The sequence below is a fragment of the Alosa alosa genome, chromosome 10 (genome assembly GCF_017589495.1).
Source record: "Alosa alosa isolate M-15738 ecotype Scorff River chromosome 10, AALO_Geno_1.1, whole genome shotgun sequence".
Taxonomy (NCBI): domain Eukaryota; kingdom Metazoa; phylum Chordata; class Actinopteri; order Clupeiformes; family Clupeidae; genus Alosa; species Alosa alosa.
This window is the reverse complement of record NC_063198.1, coordinates 9,184,944-9,201,526: the sequence shown is the minus strand read 5'-3', so window position 1 is coordinate 9,201,526 and position 16,583 is coordinate 9,184,944. Positions and strand designations below refer to the sequence as shown.

At 40.4% G+C, this 16,583-nt stretch overlaps 1 protein-coding gene across 1 annotated transcript in view; it reads right to left on the bottom strand.

Moving 5' to 3' along the window:
- LOC125301638 (copine-9-like) overlaps positions 1-16,583 on the bottom strand; it is a 104,101-nt gene that overhangs the window by 73,341 nt on the left and 14,177 nt on the right. Inside the window, 1 exon segment of the mRNA XM_048254279.1 lies at positions 12,994-13,097. Within this exon segment, the coding sequence (XP_048110236.1) occupies positions 12,994-13,097 (104 nt within the window).

Sequence of the window (16,583 nt, the reverse complement as noted above, 5' to 3'; positions counted from 1 at the left end):
AACAACAAAACAGCCCCCTATTAAAACATAAGCCACAGAGCCAGTCTATGAAGAAAAAGGTGATGCACCATTTCCATTCAAAGAGCTTTTTTAACAGCCACAACAAAAAAATACATATCCTTCTCTCTCTCTGTCTAAATTAGAGTACTGTGGGGTGCAGTTGAATAGCTAGTAATTCGATCAATACAAAAACCCTGTGATCACAAACCCAAACCAAACTCATAGTTACATGTGCAGTTTATGTATAAACACGGGCTGGTGTCCATGCCTCTCTGTAGCTGGGGCTTGCTAAGCGAGGTCCTCCCTCTCTAACTCACTCTGTTCTAAGGAGGAGGAGCACGGGCTTCTCACCCCGAACAGATGGAGACACGGGCACAAATCCGTTCCCCTCTCCTCTCCTCTTCTATATAATTGAGCTTTTTCTGGCATTGATATCCTGCCTCTTCATCTGAACTATGAATCCTCTTTTGATTTGACCTTTACTGGGAACAACTCCAAACACACACATGCAGTACACACACACACACACACACACACACACAAAGACTACTGCAAAAACCTTTTCCTGAAGGAACAGAGTGTAATCAATGACCATAAATGGCAAGGGCATGCTTTACTGCACTGAAGTTGTACCACTATTTGAAAAATTGTAAAGCCTTGACTCAAAGTGTTTTATTCTGTCTTCAACAGATATTGCATAACATGTAATATAGCACCCCTGGAATAAGAACAAAAAGCTCTGGTCTTAACTGCCATCATAATTGCTGTCTATGCAGTGCTGTTTTTTCCTCTTAACTTTACAAGAACCACACTTACTCTTCTTAGCTAATTGCCTTGACCTCGTAGAGAAAAAGTCAGAGTTGATGTCAGCTGAAACTCAGAAAGGACTTTTTTAAATACCTCTAGAGAAAGAGAAGTAATCATCTGAGACTCAAGAAAGGCTTCGTATTGATCTCTGAGGTAAGATCCCCATCTCAGCAAAGAGATTTCCTCTGCTACAGATACAGAGCCTGAATCCATCAAATGTTCCACATCAACCCAGGCACTGGGCACATCAACCCAGGATCTTGCCAAGATTACAACCACTCACAGCAAACTGCAAAGCTGATCTGTGAAATTTAGAAAGACTCGCCAAAGTTGCACCCATGGGTTCCACCCAACCTTGAATACCCTCGGTAACATTATACCATAGAGTCTAAATCTGAATTGTTCCTCAACGGCCAAATATGTTGCACACACAAGCAATCTGGATTTAGCAGTTGGTAATCTACTGTGTATAATATACACAATACTGTCTATAGACAATATAGACAGTTTACTGTAAAATAGTTACAGTATGCTGTAAAATATATAAACAGTGCACTATGATATGTATTATCTACAGACAGGGCATTTTATATGACTGGGAAAAACCATGCCAGGCTGCAGGCTGATCTACCACATCCAATACCGTTCAACCTCTTCATATTAATCTCAGCACATCAAACATTATGGCACTGAACACAATCAGCTATCAGCAAACCCCTGTCATGCTTTTCTGCACCGGCCATGTTTTCGTTGCTGTCGGGAAGAGGCTAGAAATGCTAGCTGGCAGCTCAGCACAATCTTCCGTCTCACTAATATCCATTGACTCAACTCTCAACACTGTAGATTTCCACCATGAACATACATCTGAGAGATCACTGCAGTCCCAAGGGACAAGGTTTACTGGGGGGGAACCAATCTATATTTATACCGCACTGGAAACGCAATAGGAACCCCCACTTGGGTGTTGTTGAAAATAAAATACAGCGAAAGATCTCAGAGAGCCACTGGAATATCAATGAGGAGTGATGAATTGACAGGCGATTCAAGGTCAGTGCCTACGTGCAAAATGATGCCGAATGGACAAATGGATCCCTATTACTTAAGGTTTGAGCAACCCCTTACTGATCAAAAGAAGGTCAAGGACTGAGCAATTATTACATGTGTTACAACTATCAACTATATAGTACTACCTGCACAGCCATCACACTCATCACAGCCACTAATTATGTGTAAAAAAAAACATAAGTAGAAAGTAAAAAATTAAAAACCTGAAGTCTGTAAGACTTCAAAGATGATGTAAGGGTTCTTTAGGGAACTAAGAGATCACTGGCCATCGAATAATCATTGGTTACGATTACCATTTTAGACACTTATAGGGCCCTATTTTCGCAAAGCAAAACCTGGCGCAAAGCGGATTATCATCCCAACACAGTTTTACACTCGAGTTTTGCGCCATGCACTTCACTTTTATGAAGCTTGGCGCCCAGGGGTGTGGCAATTAACGATCTAAGGTGGGGTCTGGTGCATTATCTAAAAATCACTACCATCTAAAAAGCATTTAGGCACTAACCAAGAAAAACCTGGTCTATAGCGAATGACGCATATGAAGCCAACAGCTGTTCAAGTGGGCTCATAGAATTGGAACTGTATATGAAATGTTGCGCTGAGCCTGGATTTGAACCAACAATCCTTGAGGTCAGAGCTCACTCCCCTAACCACTGTGCTACCACATTTCTTGTAGGTCTACATTACAAACTGACGATTTATATGCGTTTTTTTTTACTCGTAATGTAATGAACTGCAAGAACTGACCTTGTGAAAGGCCCAATTGATCCTTTTCCAAGTTTACACTGAATAAGGAGAGGTAAATAGGCCTATTATTTAGAAAGAAGTAGCTATTGCACTGGTAAATAGATCACATAAATTCCCATTGAGAGACTGTATACATGGATTTCTATGGAACGTCACGAAAACATGCGTGCGCAACCATGAGGCAGAAAGCACCATAGAACAGCATAGAGCAATGCAAAAGAGCAAAAGAATAAAATGAGTTTTTGTGCTGAAAACTGCACCAATTCGACATCACGATGGTTAGAGAATATTAAAAATGTTCAATATCCCTAACGGAATGCATGTCTTCGCCAAAAATGACAAAATACGATGTTATATTATCATTGAGACAACGGGGGTATACAAAAAAATCCGATTGTAGTTTACAACAGCCGACTATTTAGGTTAAGTTTATAACGTTGTGGACGGCCACCAAGCGTCTTCTGCCTCACGGCTGCGCACGCATCTAGTTTTGTTGGTAAACGGGAAACCCGTGTATAGCCTACTGATAAGCTAGCTAGCAGGCAAACTAACTTAGCTAACGTTATATCATCACCATTTTTTCTTTTTTCTACCTGTAGGCTATAGACCCTTTCAAGAGAGTTCTATTATCAGCATCATAGTTGGCCCCACAAGACTTCCTTTTTAACATTCCATATGTTATCTTAATGTAGAGGAAGTAGATTGAGGCCCAAATAGAACGTTCAAGCATTGTTTTTGTTTTTATTGTTGAAAGGGTCTATAAGTTAACCCTTTGTTCACGGCCTGCTTAAACACAGCGCATAAGATAGGCTATCAATCACTAATAAGGTCGAGATTTCACTCAAGCGTCTGATGTTCATAACTCTGTTCTAGAATCTTTGGTTTTAACACTTAAGCCTCGGTTGCTAGGTAACTATAAACAAACTCAAAGATAGTAATTCTTGATTTCGCTTGCAAACTGACGGTTTTATGCATTTACTAAACAAAGATTATGAAATTTAACACCACTTTTCCATCAAAAAGCTTGTTGTAAAAGGCATAACTTGTTAGATTTAAGAACTAGGTTCGCTAGCTCTGTGTGTTATGAGCAAAGAATCTTTGGTTATGAGTCCCAAAGAACAACACTGCCATCTACTGGATTAGAAAGTGTCAGCAGGCTTCTTGTGGATCTGGGTGGCTTCTCTGCACAAAGTTTGTCTCAAAAATACGTGATCCACAAATGCTAATCCACAAATGCGAAAACGAAAACTGTGTGTGCTGGTGATCCACAAATGCAAAATTAGATTTCACAAAGGCAATTTTCAGTTTTACAAATGCCATTTTATTTACAAATACACATCTACAATTGTGAAAACCAATTTACAAGTTACAAATATGATTTTTTTATTTGTGGATGTCAAATCACGAATGCAAGTCAAGAAATATTTGTGGATGTCGCCATCTACTGGATTGCGATTTCTGTGTGCCGGTGAATTAAAGTAGGCCTATTTACGTGTGGATTTGTGTGACTTTCATGTAAAGAACGTCTCAAAAACACGTAACTTTGGAAAGCGAAGAATGCGTGTGCTGGTGATCCACAAATGCAGAATCACATTTCACAAATGAAATTTTCGGTTTTACAAATGGCATTTTATTTACAAATGCACATCTATATTTGTAAAAATCAATATACGAGTTACAAATATGATTTTTTTTTATTTGTAGATATCAAAAAACACATGCAAATCAAGAAATATTTGTGGATCCCCCTCTGCGCATATACAAATATTATTGAGACAAATTTAGCTCCATATTGCATGGGTTGTTCTCCCCTCCCAAGAAGAGTTAATTGGTTGGGTCCATATAGCCCGTTTTTTCTAAAAAAAAAATCTCAGTTACCAGCCGGGCCGGCCCTAAGCGTCAGGGAGGATGGGTGGTAGAAAGAGGCCTTGAGGGACTGAAAAGGCCAGGTAAAAAATACGAAAAGTATTGGAGGAAAATGCTTCCAAATATGCCAAGCTTCCAGCTTTTGTTTTGAAGAAGAAGACATAAGTGGCAACTGTTAAAGAGAGATAGCCTTATATTATAGCGGCATAATTATTGGGCTAATAGGCCTATGGACGTTGTAGCGTTGTCAACCTATTCACAAGCAACATATTAAATTAATTAAATTATTAGCCTTTTTATATCATCCAATATAGCGATTCATAGACTTTGCAAATATTATGCAAATATTGATAACAAAACTCAAGCTTGATCTGTGTGCAGTAGCCTAGGCAAAAACAAAAGTAGCCTCTGAGCAGCATATAGTCAGGGGGCCTATGTGGTTTCAGTGGGATTGAAATGTTAATTTTTGGAGAGTGGTTGGACTGTCTTTAGAGGTCATTGAACATGGAGAAAAATTATGTCTCCATTTTTTTTACCTGTTTTAACCCTATTTTTGTGAAAATGTATATTTCACTATAATTAACACCATAAATATTGCCTAAATCACTGGCTATGTTGAATAAAGTTCACAAAACAGTTCTTTTCTTATTTTCAACAGTATGATTGTATGTCAGTATTATGATTGTATGTCAAACAATTAGAGATAAGATCAATAACCAATCAGTTTCCCCAAATAAACATACTCCATTGCTGAAAGATAGAAAAATCACTGAATCACAGATGAGACCTGAAACAACATTTAATTCATTTACATAAACACAACATATTAGATCTCACCTCCACAATTTCCTCATCAAAATCTAAAACTAGTCTACTAAACCCTATTTGTACTCACCTTCTTAAGACTGGTTTCCCCTTCCTGGATAATGTTTTGCTCTAGATTAAATAATTCTATCAGGGCATGTGCTGCAGTTGTTTAAGACATCTGTTATTAAGCCCTCCCTCAAAAAACCTAGCCTTGTATCAATACTGGTCCTCCTGGACCTCAGCGCTGCCTTTGACACCATAGGCCATGACATACTACTTAGGCTTGAAAATTTGATAGGCATCAAAGACTCAGCACTCGCTTGGTTTAGATCATACCTTCCTAACAGTCAACAATTTGTACAGGTCCATAATAAACCATCTACCCAGATTATGGTAAAATATGGAGTGCCTCAAGGCTCAGTACTGGGGCCCCTGTTGTTTAGCAGATGATACATAACTATACCTCTCCATAAAACCTGATGAATTAACCCTGTTAGCCAAACTTGACACATGTATAAGAGATATAAAGACAAGGATGACGAATAATTTCCTGCTTTTAAACTCCGATAAAACAGTAGGTCCTAAAAAGATGAGGGATATCCTATCCTCATCACAGGCTACATTTTCGGTCGTTTGTTTTACAGTTTTTACTCTTTTGTTTTTCAAAATCCAGCGCGAAATTAAACACTAAACAGCAACGATAGTCTGTAGAGTATAGCCTTACGTTTGATGAAGGGATTTCCTTAATGTTAAATAATAATTTGGCCCTTGCTAAAACGATGCACAAATTATTAGCCAATTATTTTGTTTATATTCACTTAGACTTGTGGCATTATAGGTTTCTGCATTAAGTCTACCGTTGGAACAAAATAAACCCACAGAGTTCATTGATATGTAGGCCTATTTTATTCTTGTAGGCTATATGAGAAAACGCCAAGAGTGTCTTAAGCACTGTTTTATTTTATTTCGGTATTGTCTTACCTCAACAAGGCTACAGCTCCATGAAAACAATCAGATATAATATAAAATCTATAAAGTCTATAAAAAAGATGCTGTGTTTGACTGAAATGTAGACTATTCTTTTTTCATTTCAATACAGTATATGAAACAAACCTCAGTTTAGATCATATTCACACATTTTTTTGCCTAATTGACAACCATGACCATGATAACTGATAATATAAAATGAATGTGCACCTTGAGCAAATGATAAAAAAACTTTCAGAATGCTTTCCATTCTTGAACTGCATCGAATTACATCGAATCGCATCGCATCGAATCGTACTGAATCGTTTTTTATGAACATGTATCTTTTCTTGTATCGAATCGTGCCCATGTATCTAGATGCGAATCGTATCGTCTTTTACATGAGAGATTCACACCCATGAGAGATTCACACAAGTAATCACATAAAACAGATTACCAAAACTTCATTCTATCACTTAAGGAACATTTCAAAGATAAGGAAGTCCTTATCCTTACCAGACGCTGAGAAATTAATCCATGCTTTTGTAACCTCAAGGATTGATTATTGCAATGCTCTATATGCTGGCTGCAATAACACCTGTCTAAAGAGCTTACAGCTTATACAAAATGCAGCTGCTCGCACACTCACTAGAACTAAAAAATATGAACATATCTCCCCTATCCTGGCATCTCTACATTGGCTGCCTGTTAAAAGTCACATTGACTTCAAAATATTACTTCTAATGTACAAAGCCATTAATGGCCAGGCACCAGAATATATTAAAGATCTCCTAGTCCCATATAACCCGCCCAGACCGCTATGATCACAGAATACTGGCCTTCTTGTAATTCCAAGAATCTCAAAAACTACAGTAGGTGGCAGAGCTTTCAGTTATCGCGCACCCCTCCTCTGGAATAATTTCCCTTCCTCAATTCGATTAGCAGACACCCTCCTTATTTTTAAGTCTAGACTTAAAACGTACCTCTTTACTGCCTCCCATAGTTAGGTATGGTGCGGTGTGGAACTTCACCCATCTCGGGGATTTTGGAATGGACCACCCTGCTGAGTCCTCATGTGACTGGCACCCCAGTCGCATGTGAGATGGTGGTCCCCGACCATACCTGCGCTGGTGTCGACTACCCCTCACCATGACTTAGTTATGCTGCTATAGTGCTGTCATGGACTTCTCATGTGCCACGCCGTACAACCCCCCCCCCCCCCCTTCTCTCAACTCTCACTCTCTTGCCCATTCTCACTATGATTTACTGTAACAATATATAGCACCACTGATCACTTATTGACATTAACCACATTGATTTCAAGTGATACTAACCCATTCTATATTTCTTTTTCTTCCCCCTTACTGTCCTCACTTGTGAGGTATATCATCACTAGTCATCAACCATCCGTGTGCCTGGCCCTCCTCTTACCCATCCCACCTGAAGTCCCATCCTTGACTGCTGTATTACTGTCCCCCTACCTGGATTCCTGGCCCGTACAGCCCCATCACCTGCCTATGACAACTCTGCCCGGATTCTGGCCTGTCTGCTGACCCACCACTTGCCCCCTGACAACTTTCTTTCCTGGACAATTCCGACGCCGGACTATAGCACTTTCTCTCACTAAATCATGATTAATGCTTTCCCAGATAGAAAACATACACTGGGACGGAACTGGGCCACACCTACCACAATGTCCGGCACGGATCTGCATAATGGACCTGATCCGGCGTCCAAACGCACATCGGTCCAAAATTGGTCTGGATCCGTTTGACGGATCTGGTACCAATAAGGGCTAAGACTGGCCCAGTTCCAGATGGTAGTCTGTGTTACTGACGTGTTCCAGATCTGTTTATCATATGCAATACGGGTCCGCTTTTATTGTGTGTGGTAATGGACTCGTTTATCAGACATCAGCCAGCTTTATTTGACATGTGAAATGTGATTGGTAATTAGGGCTAATTATCCTGAAAAATCTGTTTGCTACACATTTGCTAACAGGTTTGTTATAGGTTCACCCAGGCTAAAGTTCAATGTTTTCCCAACAGCTCAACTGATAAACATAAACTAGGCTACAAACACAAGGGGGGGTAAAAAAAACTTTACACATAAGTGTCTTATTATTTTTTTTATTCAACAACCTGGCTGTAGAAGTGCAATCCCAGACAAAGTTTAAGTCGTGTTAATTCCACATTTATTCCTTTTTGCAAATAGGCTAAGTCACAATTACACTCATTTTTTATCATCAGTGATCCTGTTAGCGTTATCACTGTTTTTTTTTTTCAAAATAGTTATTGTGATAGCTGTTTTGCGTAAGTTAAGCTAGTTGTTGTTGCTGGAAAATAATAGTAAAGTTATCAATCGCTCGGTTGCTTGTTGTTGTCTCTGAATAAACCAACAGAGATAAAAAGCAGATACTACCTTGAAAAGTTGGGCTGTCCTAGTCCAACCCCAGGCTGGCAAATCATGTCAAAAGATTGACAGTGAGCAAACCAAAGATCCTTGAATAACATTACTGCTTGGACTTCTGCATGCGTGGCAAGAATATGGGGTTGTTTCATTGCACTGTTAGATCTGACACAAACAACAATTGACTACTTTTACCACTGCTAGGTAATAATAAAAATAATGAAACGAGCATGTGATCAATATTGAGCCAACTATATCTTCTTTTCCAGCCTTACTGTAGAAATGAAGTGGCCATGGGAACATGGTGCACCCCCATGGTTTCTAAATTTGTGCCATTCCAAAATACCTTTTTTTTTCTTTAGCAGCCAGTTGACAATGAAGTAGGGAAAGGACAGTCAATTTAGAATCAGCACCTTAATTAATATCATTACCACCTGGGTCTGCTGTGAAAAAATGGTCCTTCGCTCATATCCCAGATCACAGGTTTGGGCCAAATCAGTGTTTTGTATTTTAAACGCATCTCCTGACTTCCAGTTGAGTTCGGGAAATTGGACCTGGGACAAATCTGTAAACCGGTGATAAAACAGCATTGCTAGCAGAGCTGAAACCTGTATTGGGAGTAGACCTGGCCCACAGTCAGATACCGTATGTCCGCTACAGGCGGATCTAAAGGCTTTTATGCGGATCCGGCCCAAAGGAAATTGCTGTCTGGGTTATCATACCAGATACGTAATCATCCCACCTCTTGTAACTTTCACCTCAGGTGCTTTAAACACCATGTCCTATTCTCCACACCTGACTGTCATATGCATTTGTCATTGTTTACAGACCTTACTGTCCCAGATTGACCCTAGGCAGATGGGTCAGGCCCTTGAGTCGTGGATCTGCTCGAGGTTTCTTCCTATATGTATCTCCAATTCTAGGGAGTTTTTTCCTCCCCCTGTTACCCATGGGCCTTCTTTCTTTCTTCCTTTTTTTTTTCTCCCTCTTTTTCTTTTTCTCTGATTGCCTACATTCTGTAAAGCGCCATGATACATGTGTAATGTTTTGGCGTTATATAAGCACAATAAATTGAAAATTGAAATTATAAGTATAGTATATATATATCAGTATATATACTCTTTTGATCCCGTGAGGGAAATTTGGTCTCTGCATTTATCCCAATCCGTGAATTAGTGAAACACACTTAGCACACAGTCAGCACACAGTGAACACACAGTGAGGTGAAGCACACACTAATCCCGGCGTAGTGAGCTGCAACAACAGCAGTGCTCGGGGAGCAGTGAGGGGTTAGGTGCCTTGCTCAAGGGCAATTCAACTGTGCCTACTGGTCGGGGTTCGAACCGGCAACACTCCGGTTACAAGTCCGAAACGCTAACCAGTAGGCCACGGCTGCCCCTAACATAGGAATGCCTTGTTGCGCCATCCGCCCAAGGTTTGATAACGTTTGATAACAAAACCACTCCCAATGTGGACTGGACAACCCACTAAATTTAATTAAGCTATTCGCTAGTGGCCATGCATTTTCGATCACTAAAATAGAGCCCATAAATATGCAAGGTCTTTAATTGGCTTCTTTCTCCGTATGTGTGTGTGTGTGTCTCTCTGTGCAGTATGCTGTTGCACGGAGGAAGGAAACTGTATATGGGCTTTGCGGCCCATATGCTCATCCTATGGGATAGATCGACAGCAAACAGGTTAATGGGAGCAACCAAAGAAACTTGAGACCCAGAGGCAAATATGACAGTAGAGATTAATCAAGTGGATGAATCAAGAGAACAAGTGAGACAAGAAAAGAAAAAAACAAAACGAAGACATACACTTGTGCAGTCCTCCCACCTAAGTGCTGCTGTATCAATTATTTACTTGTAATGATTTTCAGAGGGGATTAGCGCTCTTAGCTTAGCATTAGCACGACTGGGAGGGGGCCACTGGATAGTGTGACTCAACAGGCATTATGACTGTGGGAATCAACAGCATCTTTGGTTTCTTTGCTGTTGCTGTCTCTCTCACCCAGCTGCCAGAATGTGCAGTGCAGGCCGGCTCCACTCATGCCCTGAAGTGAACATTAACATATGGCTGATATTTCCGTACTCGCACCACGAGCGTGCAAGCAGTTAACGATACCAGCTGGTTCTTGCAAGACCAAACTGTCAGAAAATACTCCACGTAGTTGAGAGACGGTACTGTTCAGGAGAGGCATTAGCATTAGTCGAGATTAAATGCCGCAGGTGAACTTGAAATATATTACAATGCAGCCACCTGCAAGATGAAGTTGAAGCCCCTTAGTCTCTTTCTCTATCTCCCTTTTCTCTCTTTCTTTCTCTCTCTCTCTCTACACTCATATACAATGTTGTCTTTACATCAAGGTGCTATTAACTACCATTAATAAATGTAGTAGATGACATTAATATATATGTGTGTTATTAACACCCCTAACTATGGCACTTAAAAACAGTTCATGTTTTTTTAATCATAAACCTAACCTCATTTTAACTGGTTGAATTGAATGGGAGATCATAGATGTGAAATGTAAATCATTGATCAGTTTCCAACCATAAACCTTGACATTTCACATTACTTAAAGTTGATTAATATTTAGGTTCATAGAATAATTAATGGCAATGAATCTATTAATGTTAGTTAAGGAAAACTGTTACGTTGATATGTTGCAGTTCAATTCAACTGATGCAAAATGAGAGAAAATCTTATGGCATCTGGCTCAATAGATGGAATATTCTGGGATATTTAACTCCATGAAACTGGAGCAAACCTAAAGGACCCGTCATCTGTTCAAAGATCCTTCAAAATCAGATGGTCAGATCAGAGGTATGTCTTTATAATACTTTACATCATTATGGCCTTTGCCAGTTGCCAGGCTCTTGGCAGCTTGGCAGCTTTTTAAAATGCTCCATTTTCTTCTCAGATAGAAATCCTCCCAAGCACCTTCTGGTCACATCACACACACACTACCGGTGCAAGCAAATGAGAGAGAGAGAGAGAGAGAGAGAGAGAGAGAGAGAGAGAGAGAGAGAGAGAGAGAGAGAGAGAGAGAGAGCCTCCCTGAATGTCACTTCTATTGATTTCTATGGTGAACAGATGGAGTAAGAATCTGTGTGTGTGTGTGGGGTGGGGGAGGAAGAGAGAAGGAGACAGACAGAACAAATAAGAAATATGACCGATAAGAGCAGACAAATATAGACCAAACAGCACAAAACAGTGATGAAAGGGGAGAGATGTACACATTAGGGAGCATGATGATGGATGACTTTAAGGGAAGACAGAGAGGTAGTGGGAGAAGGAGAAGTAAGTGAGAGAGACTGAGAGAGAGAGAAAGAGAGAGAGGAATGGAGAGAGAAAGCTACAGAGAGAGAGAGATGGAGAGAGAAAGAGAGAGAGATGGAGGGAGAGAGTGATAGTGTCCTGGTAGGCCTTTTGAGAGAGGCCACTGTCAAGTTCTGATCAATGTGACAGATCTAAGAGACTCAAGATAGGGGCCTGGCCTAAGCTCCACCTGATCCTCATCAGCGCAGACCTCTACCTCCTGCCGAGAACATCGATCTCCCTCTCTCCACGCTCTGGTTGTGGGTGGCTGTATGTGTGTGTGTGTGTGTGTGTGTGTGTGTGTGTGTGTGTGTGTGTGTGTGTGTGTGTGTGTGAGTGTGCATGTGTAGGTGTTTTTGTGTGTGTGTGTGTGTGTGTGTGTGTGTGTGCACACATAGGTGGGCGTATTGAATGTGTGTGTATGTGTGTGTGTGTGTGTGTGTGTGTGTGTGTGTGTGTGTGTGTGTGTGTGTGTGTGGTGTGTGTGTGTGTGGTGGGGACTCACAAAGGAGAAAGGGGAGCGGATGTTTCTCAGCTTCTCCTGTGAGGAGATTTGGCTGGGTGAGGGTGCTGAATATTTATCCTGTATTATCTTCTATTCTTAATCATTCCTAATTTAACAAGTTAATTAATTTACATGTTGGGCCCTAATTTGAATGATAGGCAAACGGCAATGTCTTAAGTCTAACGAACGCTAATTTCACGAACGCAAAATCAATGTGCTATACAGTATACAACACCGAGACCTCAGCTCAATTCCATGTTCCCAAATGCCACACAATATGCAATTTGCTTGACTTTTCTCTTTGCCCATCATTTCAATTAGGGCCCATTGTATGTTCATAAATAGAAGCATCACATCACAAATGTGAAAAAACAAAGTAATGAATGTTCACACATCAGTAATGACTCTATGTAGAGTCTGAGTTTGATATAAAATATATCAAAACCTCACTGCTATCTTGTTTTGGGAAGCATGTTGTTGAGGCAAAATGTACTCACACATCGAAGCGAAGATTCTGTTTCTCTTCAAAGAAGAAGTCAAGAACAAACTTTCGGACAAAGTCTGGGTTCAAGGTGTTATCAATCACCTCCGTTCTGCCAAACTAGAGGAAGACAGAGGGGAAAATATAGAAGAAAAACATTACCATCCAAAATAGGAAAATGACCATGAGAATGCTGTTTGCTCAAGTTTTGGATCAGAATCTGCCATTTATCCCACAGTAATTGAGGAAGATTAGATCCATTCTTTAGACTTTTGTGTAGCCTCTAGTTATGCACTGTATGAAATATGATTAAATCTTCAGGAAATTATCACAAACAAATCCTGAACCAAAGATAAAATGCACTCTATAAACCTTCTACAAAAGGTTTGTTTCTTCATCCTCAACCACATATCAGTAATGGCTTTGTTTTTTTGTTTTTTCTGTTGGTAAAGAGCATAGACTGTGTATAATATATACAGTCTATATAATACAGTCTATGGTAAAGAGGGCCCTCAGAACTCACAGGCTGTGATGCAGCTTGGCACGAGGATATGGAATTTAATTTCTTTCCTCCGTCATTCCATAACTATAGCAACCTTAAAACTCTCTCCAAACTCTCATTCAGTGGTATCATGCTGAGAACCAGAAGTGATGAGCTATTGATCCACAGGCTGTTTCTATACCTGAGCTGCCTTGAACACCCCCCACAACCTCTTCTGAAATGCATTGTATACTTTTGTATAGAGCTTACAGATGCACTGAAGCACCAAGTTCCATCATCATATATCTCTAGAGTTATATCCATTTAGTTCACTCCATCTCCTGTCTTCCATTCAACTGGACTTTGGGGCAGGAATAAATAGAATCATTTTAAAAACTAGATATACCGCATAGCGGTACAAAATATGACCACCGCTCAGTCCTGTACATCCTTTCCGCGAAAATAAATCACACTAATCAATTTGTCTCCATCTTTTACTCCATCCCCCACTCTTGAAACTTTTGTGTATGCTTGTTTGGCATGCCTGTGTGTGTGTGTGTGTGTGTGTGTGTGTGTGTGTGTGTGTGTGTGCGGCTGCACAGAAAGTAGCCTACTGGTGCTGAAAAGGTGAATAGATTGTAGAATAGCCAAAGAAGTTGTAGCATTGTTATAAAACCTTTAAAATCTCTAAACAATCACAAGTAGGGCAGTTCATCACAGTTCATCCATTGCAACTGGATTGATGAAAGGTCAATAATGATTCTTGAAAATCCTGACAAAATAATGGGTAGGCTACAAGGAAAGAAATAACCATCAGATATAATCTGAAAACTGGGGGGAAATGGGCAATGTTTGCCAAGTTTACTGCCTGGGTGCAATAGACAGCTTGTATGCTACTTTATAGAACTCACATTATAATGCCAGGTAGCTTTGTCGACAAACGACAAATGAACACTAATAATTCACTGATCCTTGAGATAAGGGACAAAACATGTCCCCCATCAAAATGTTGCAATTTTGATTAAAAACAATACATTATTTCATTAAAAAAGGCTTTAAAAGTTGGATATGAAAGGCTTGTGTATGTTTAGACTCAAAGTTTTGTATATATTTATATTATTTCATAATTTCATAAAATTCACAGGCACCAGCAAAGCATCAGCAGCACCTGCAAACTATGTTTTCCTTAAATTCAAAGTAGATATAATGCACAAGTGGCTTTATTAGAAAACCTAACTGGAAGGAGTGATATGTTTGCTCATTTAAACTGAACTACCTGCATTATTTCCTGTAGCAAAAAAAACCCTAAGCTCTGAAATAGCTCTAAAAGGACTGCACGTTTGTCTCCCTCAACATCTTCTGAGACTTGCCTCCTATGTTCTTTGTATGTTATAGAAATACATACCAGCATGCACACACTCACAAACATAACACCCCCCCCCACACACACACACACACACACACTCAACCCCCTACAGAGTGAGGGGAGGCAGTCTCAGCTGGATGCATAGCTACCAGGTCACCTGCTGCCTGCATCGCCTCGTCTAACTCAAAGATAGAGAAACTTCAATAAGGAAAGATGAGGCCTCTCTCCATCATAATCCACTCTTCTCTTCTGGGCTGCCTTTACTTGGGAAGAGCATTCCTTGGTCAAACTGGAAGGGCTCATTATTAACGGAGAGGAGATGATAGGAGATGGGAGGGATGGGTGCTGCTGGAGTGCTGGAGTGGGGGTGCTGGTGTGTGTGTGTGTGCGTGTGCGTGTGCGTGTGCGTGTGTGTGTGTGTAAGGTAACCTGTAATAGGACAGATTGCAAATATGAGACGCATGACTTACAGTTGCATCACCCTTTTTGATGGATCATAAGCAAAACAAAGATAGGAGATGCTGCCAGTGAATACATCAGAAACAACTGTGTGTGTGCGTGCATGCATGTGTGTGTGTGTGTGTGTGTGTGTGTGCATGCATGCGAGCGCATGTGTGTGTGTGTGTATGTGGCTGGTGTGCACAGTATATAGGGCAGATTTATGAGGCCATACAAGACATGACAGATATGGACCACTAGCAACCCTGTAATAAATGGGTGCAGTAGTCAAAGCACTGTAATAGGCAGAGGATCTGATGAAAATGTGGGAAATGACTGCTATAAAGCACACTCCCAACCGAGAGGATGTGAATGAAAATAAAACGTGATGGTGAATTGATCAGCTCGCCTCGAGAGCAGAAATAAGCCTGGGTACATCCCTGTGAGTCAGTGTTTATCATGTGTAGCCCGCTTTCCATGTATTTCTATTTTAAACATACAGTAAAAATAACACAGGATGTTGGGTGCATGTGCAGCATAACATGCCATATGTTTCATATAATACCCTTTACCCCAACAACATTCAAGCAATACAACCATTTCATGAAACATGATGGCATGATAGTGTTTCAGCTCTCAAAGATTCTAGAGCACACTTCCCTGTGTCATAAGTGTAACAAATGGAGAAAGAGAATTTGGCTTATCCAAGCACATTAAAAGCCAAAGAGAGGCATTTCAAAAGACTCAAAAAAACAGATCTTGGGGGGTGAGAAGCATCATTATTCAACAATGTTCTAGAATCAGGTTACCGTTGCTGCGGTTACCCTCAGTGCTGTTCTAATCATGCGTCAGGTGAATTTGGAGTTTTGCAGAGCTTGGCTAATGGGTCCTCTCTGGCCAGTGTTGAGAGACAATCAGAGTTTTATATAGGAGTTTCTGAGTGCTTCTGCAAGACACTTCAGGCAACAATTAGCTTTCAGAAATTCTTTCTGCTTTTGTCCGGTGTTCAGGCAGCTTTTTGTATGAAATGCTGACTTGTTTAAGTGACTGTCACATTACTGATATTATTACTTGGTTAAAGATGAACGCTATGGATATATGTATCTAAATGTAATAACATAGTGCAGATACATACACACATACACACACACACACACACACACACACACACACACACACACACACACAATGAAACAGCAACAACAACAACATTGACAACAACATGTCCTCTGAGAAAACAGACTGAAGGTGTGTGGGGAGAGGAAACATATGAGCAAGTCCAGGCTGTGGTCCAATCTGGCAACCATGTCTTGTGGGGGAG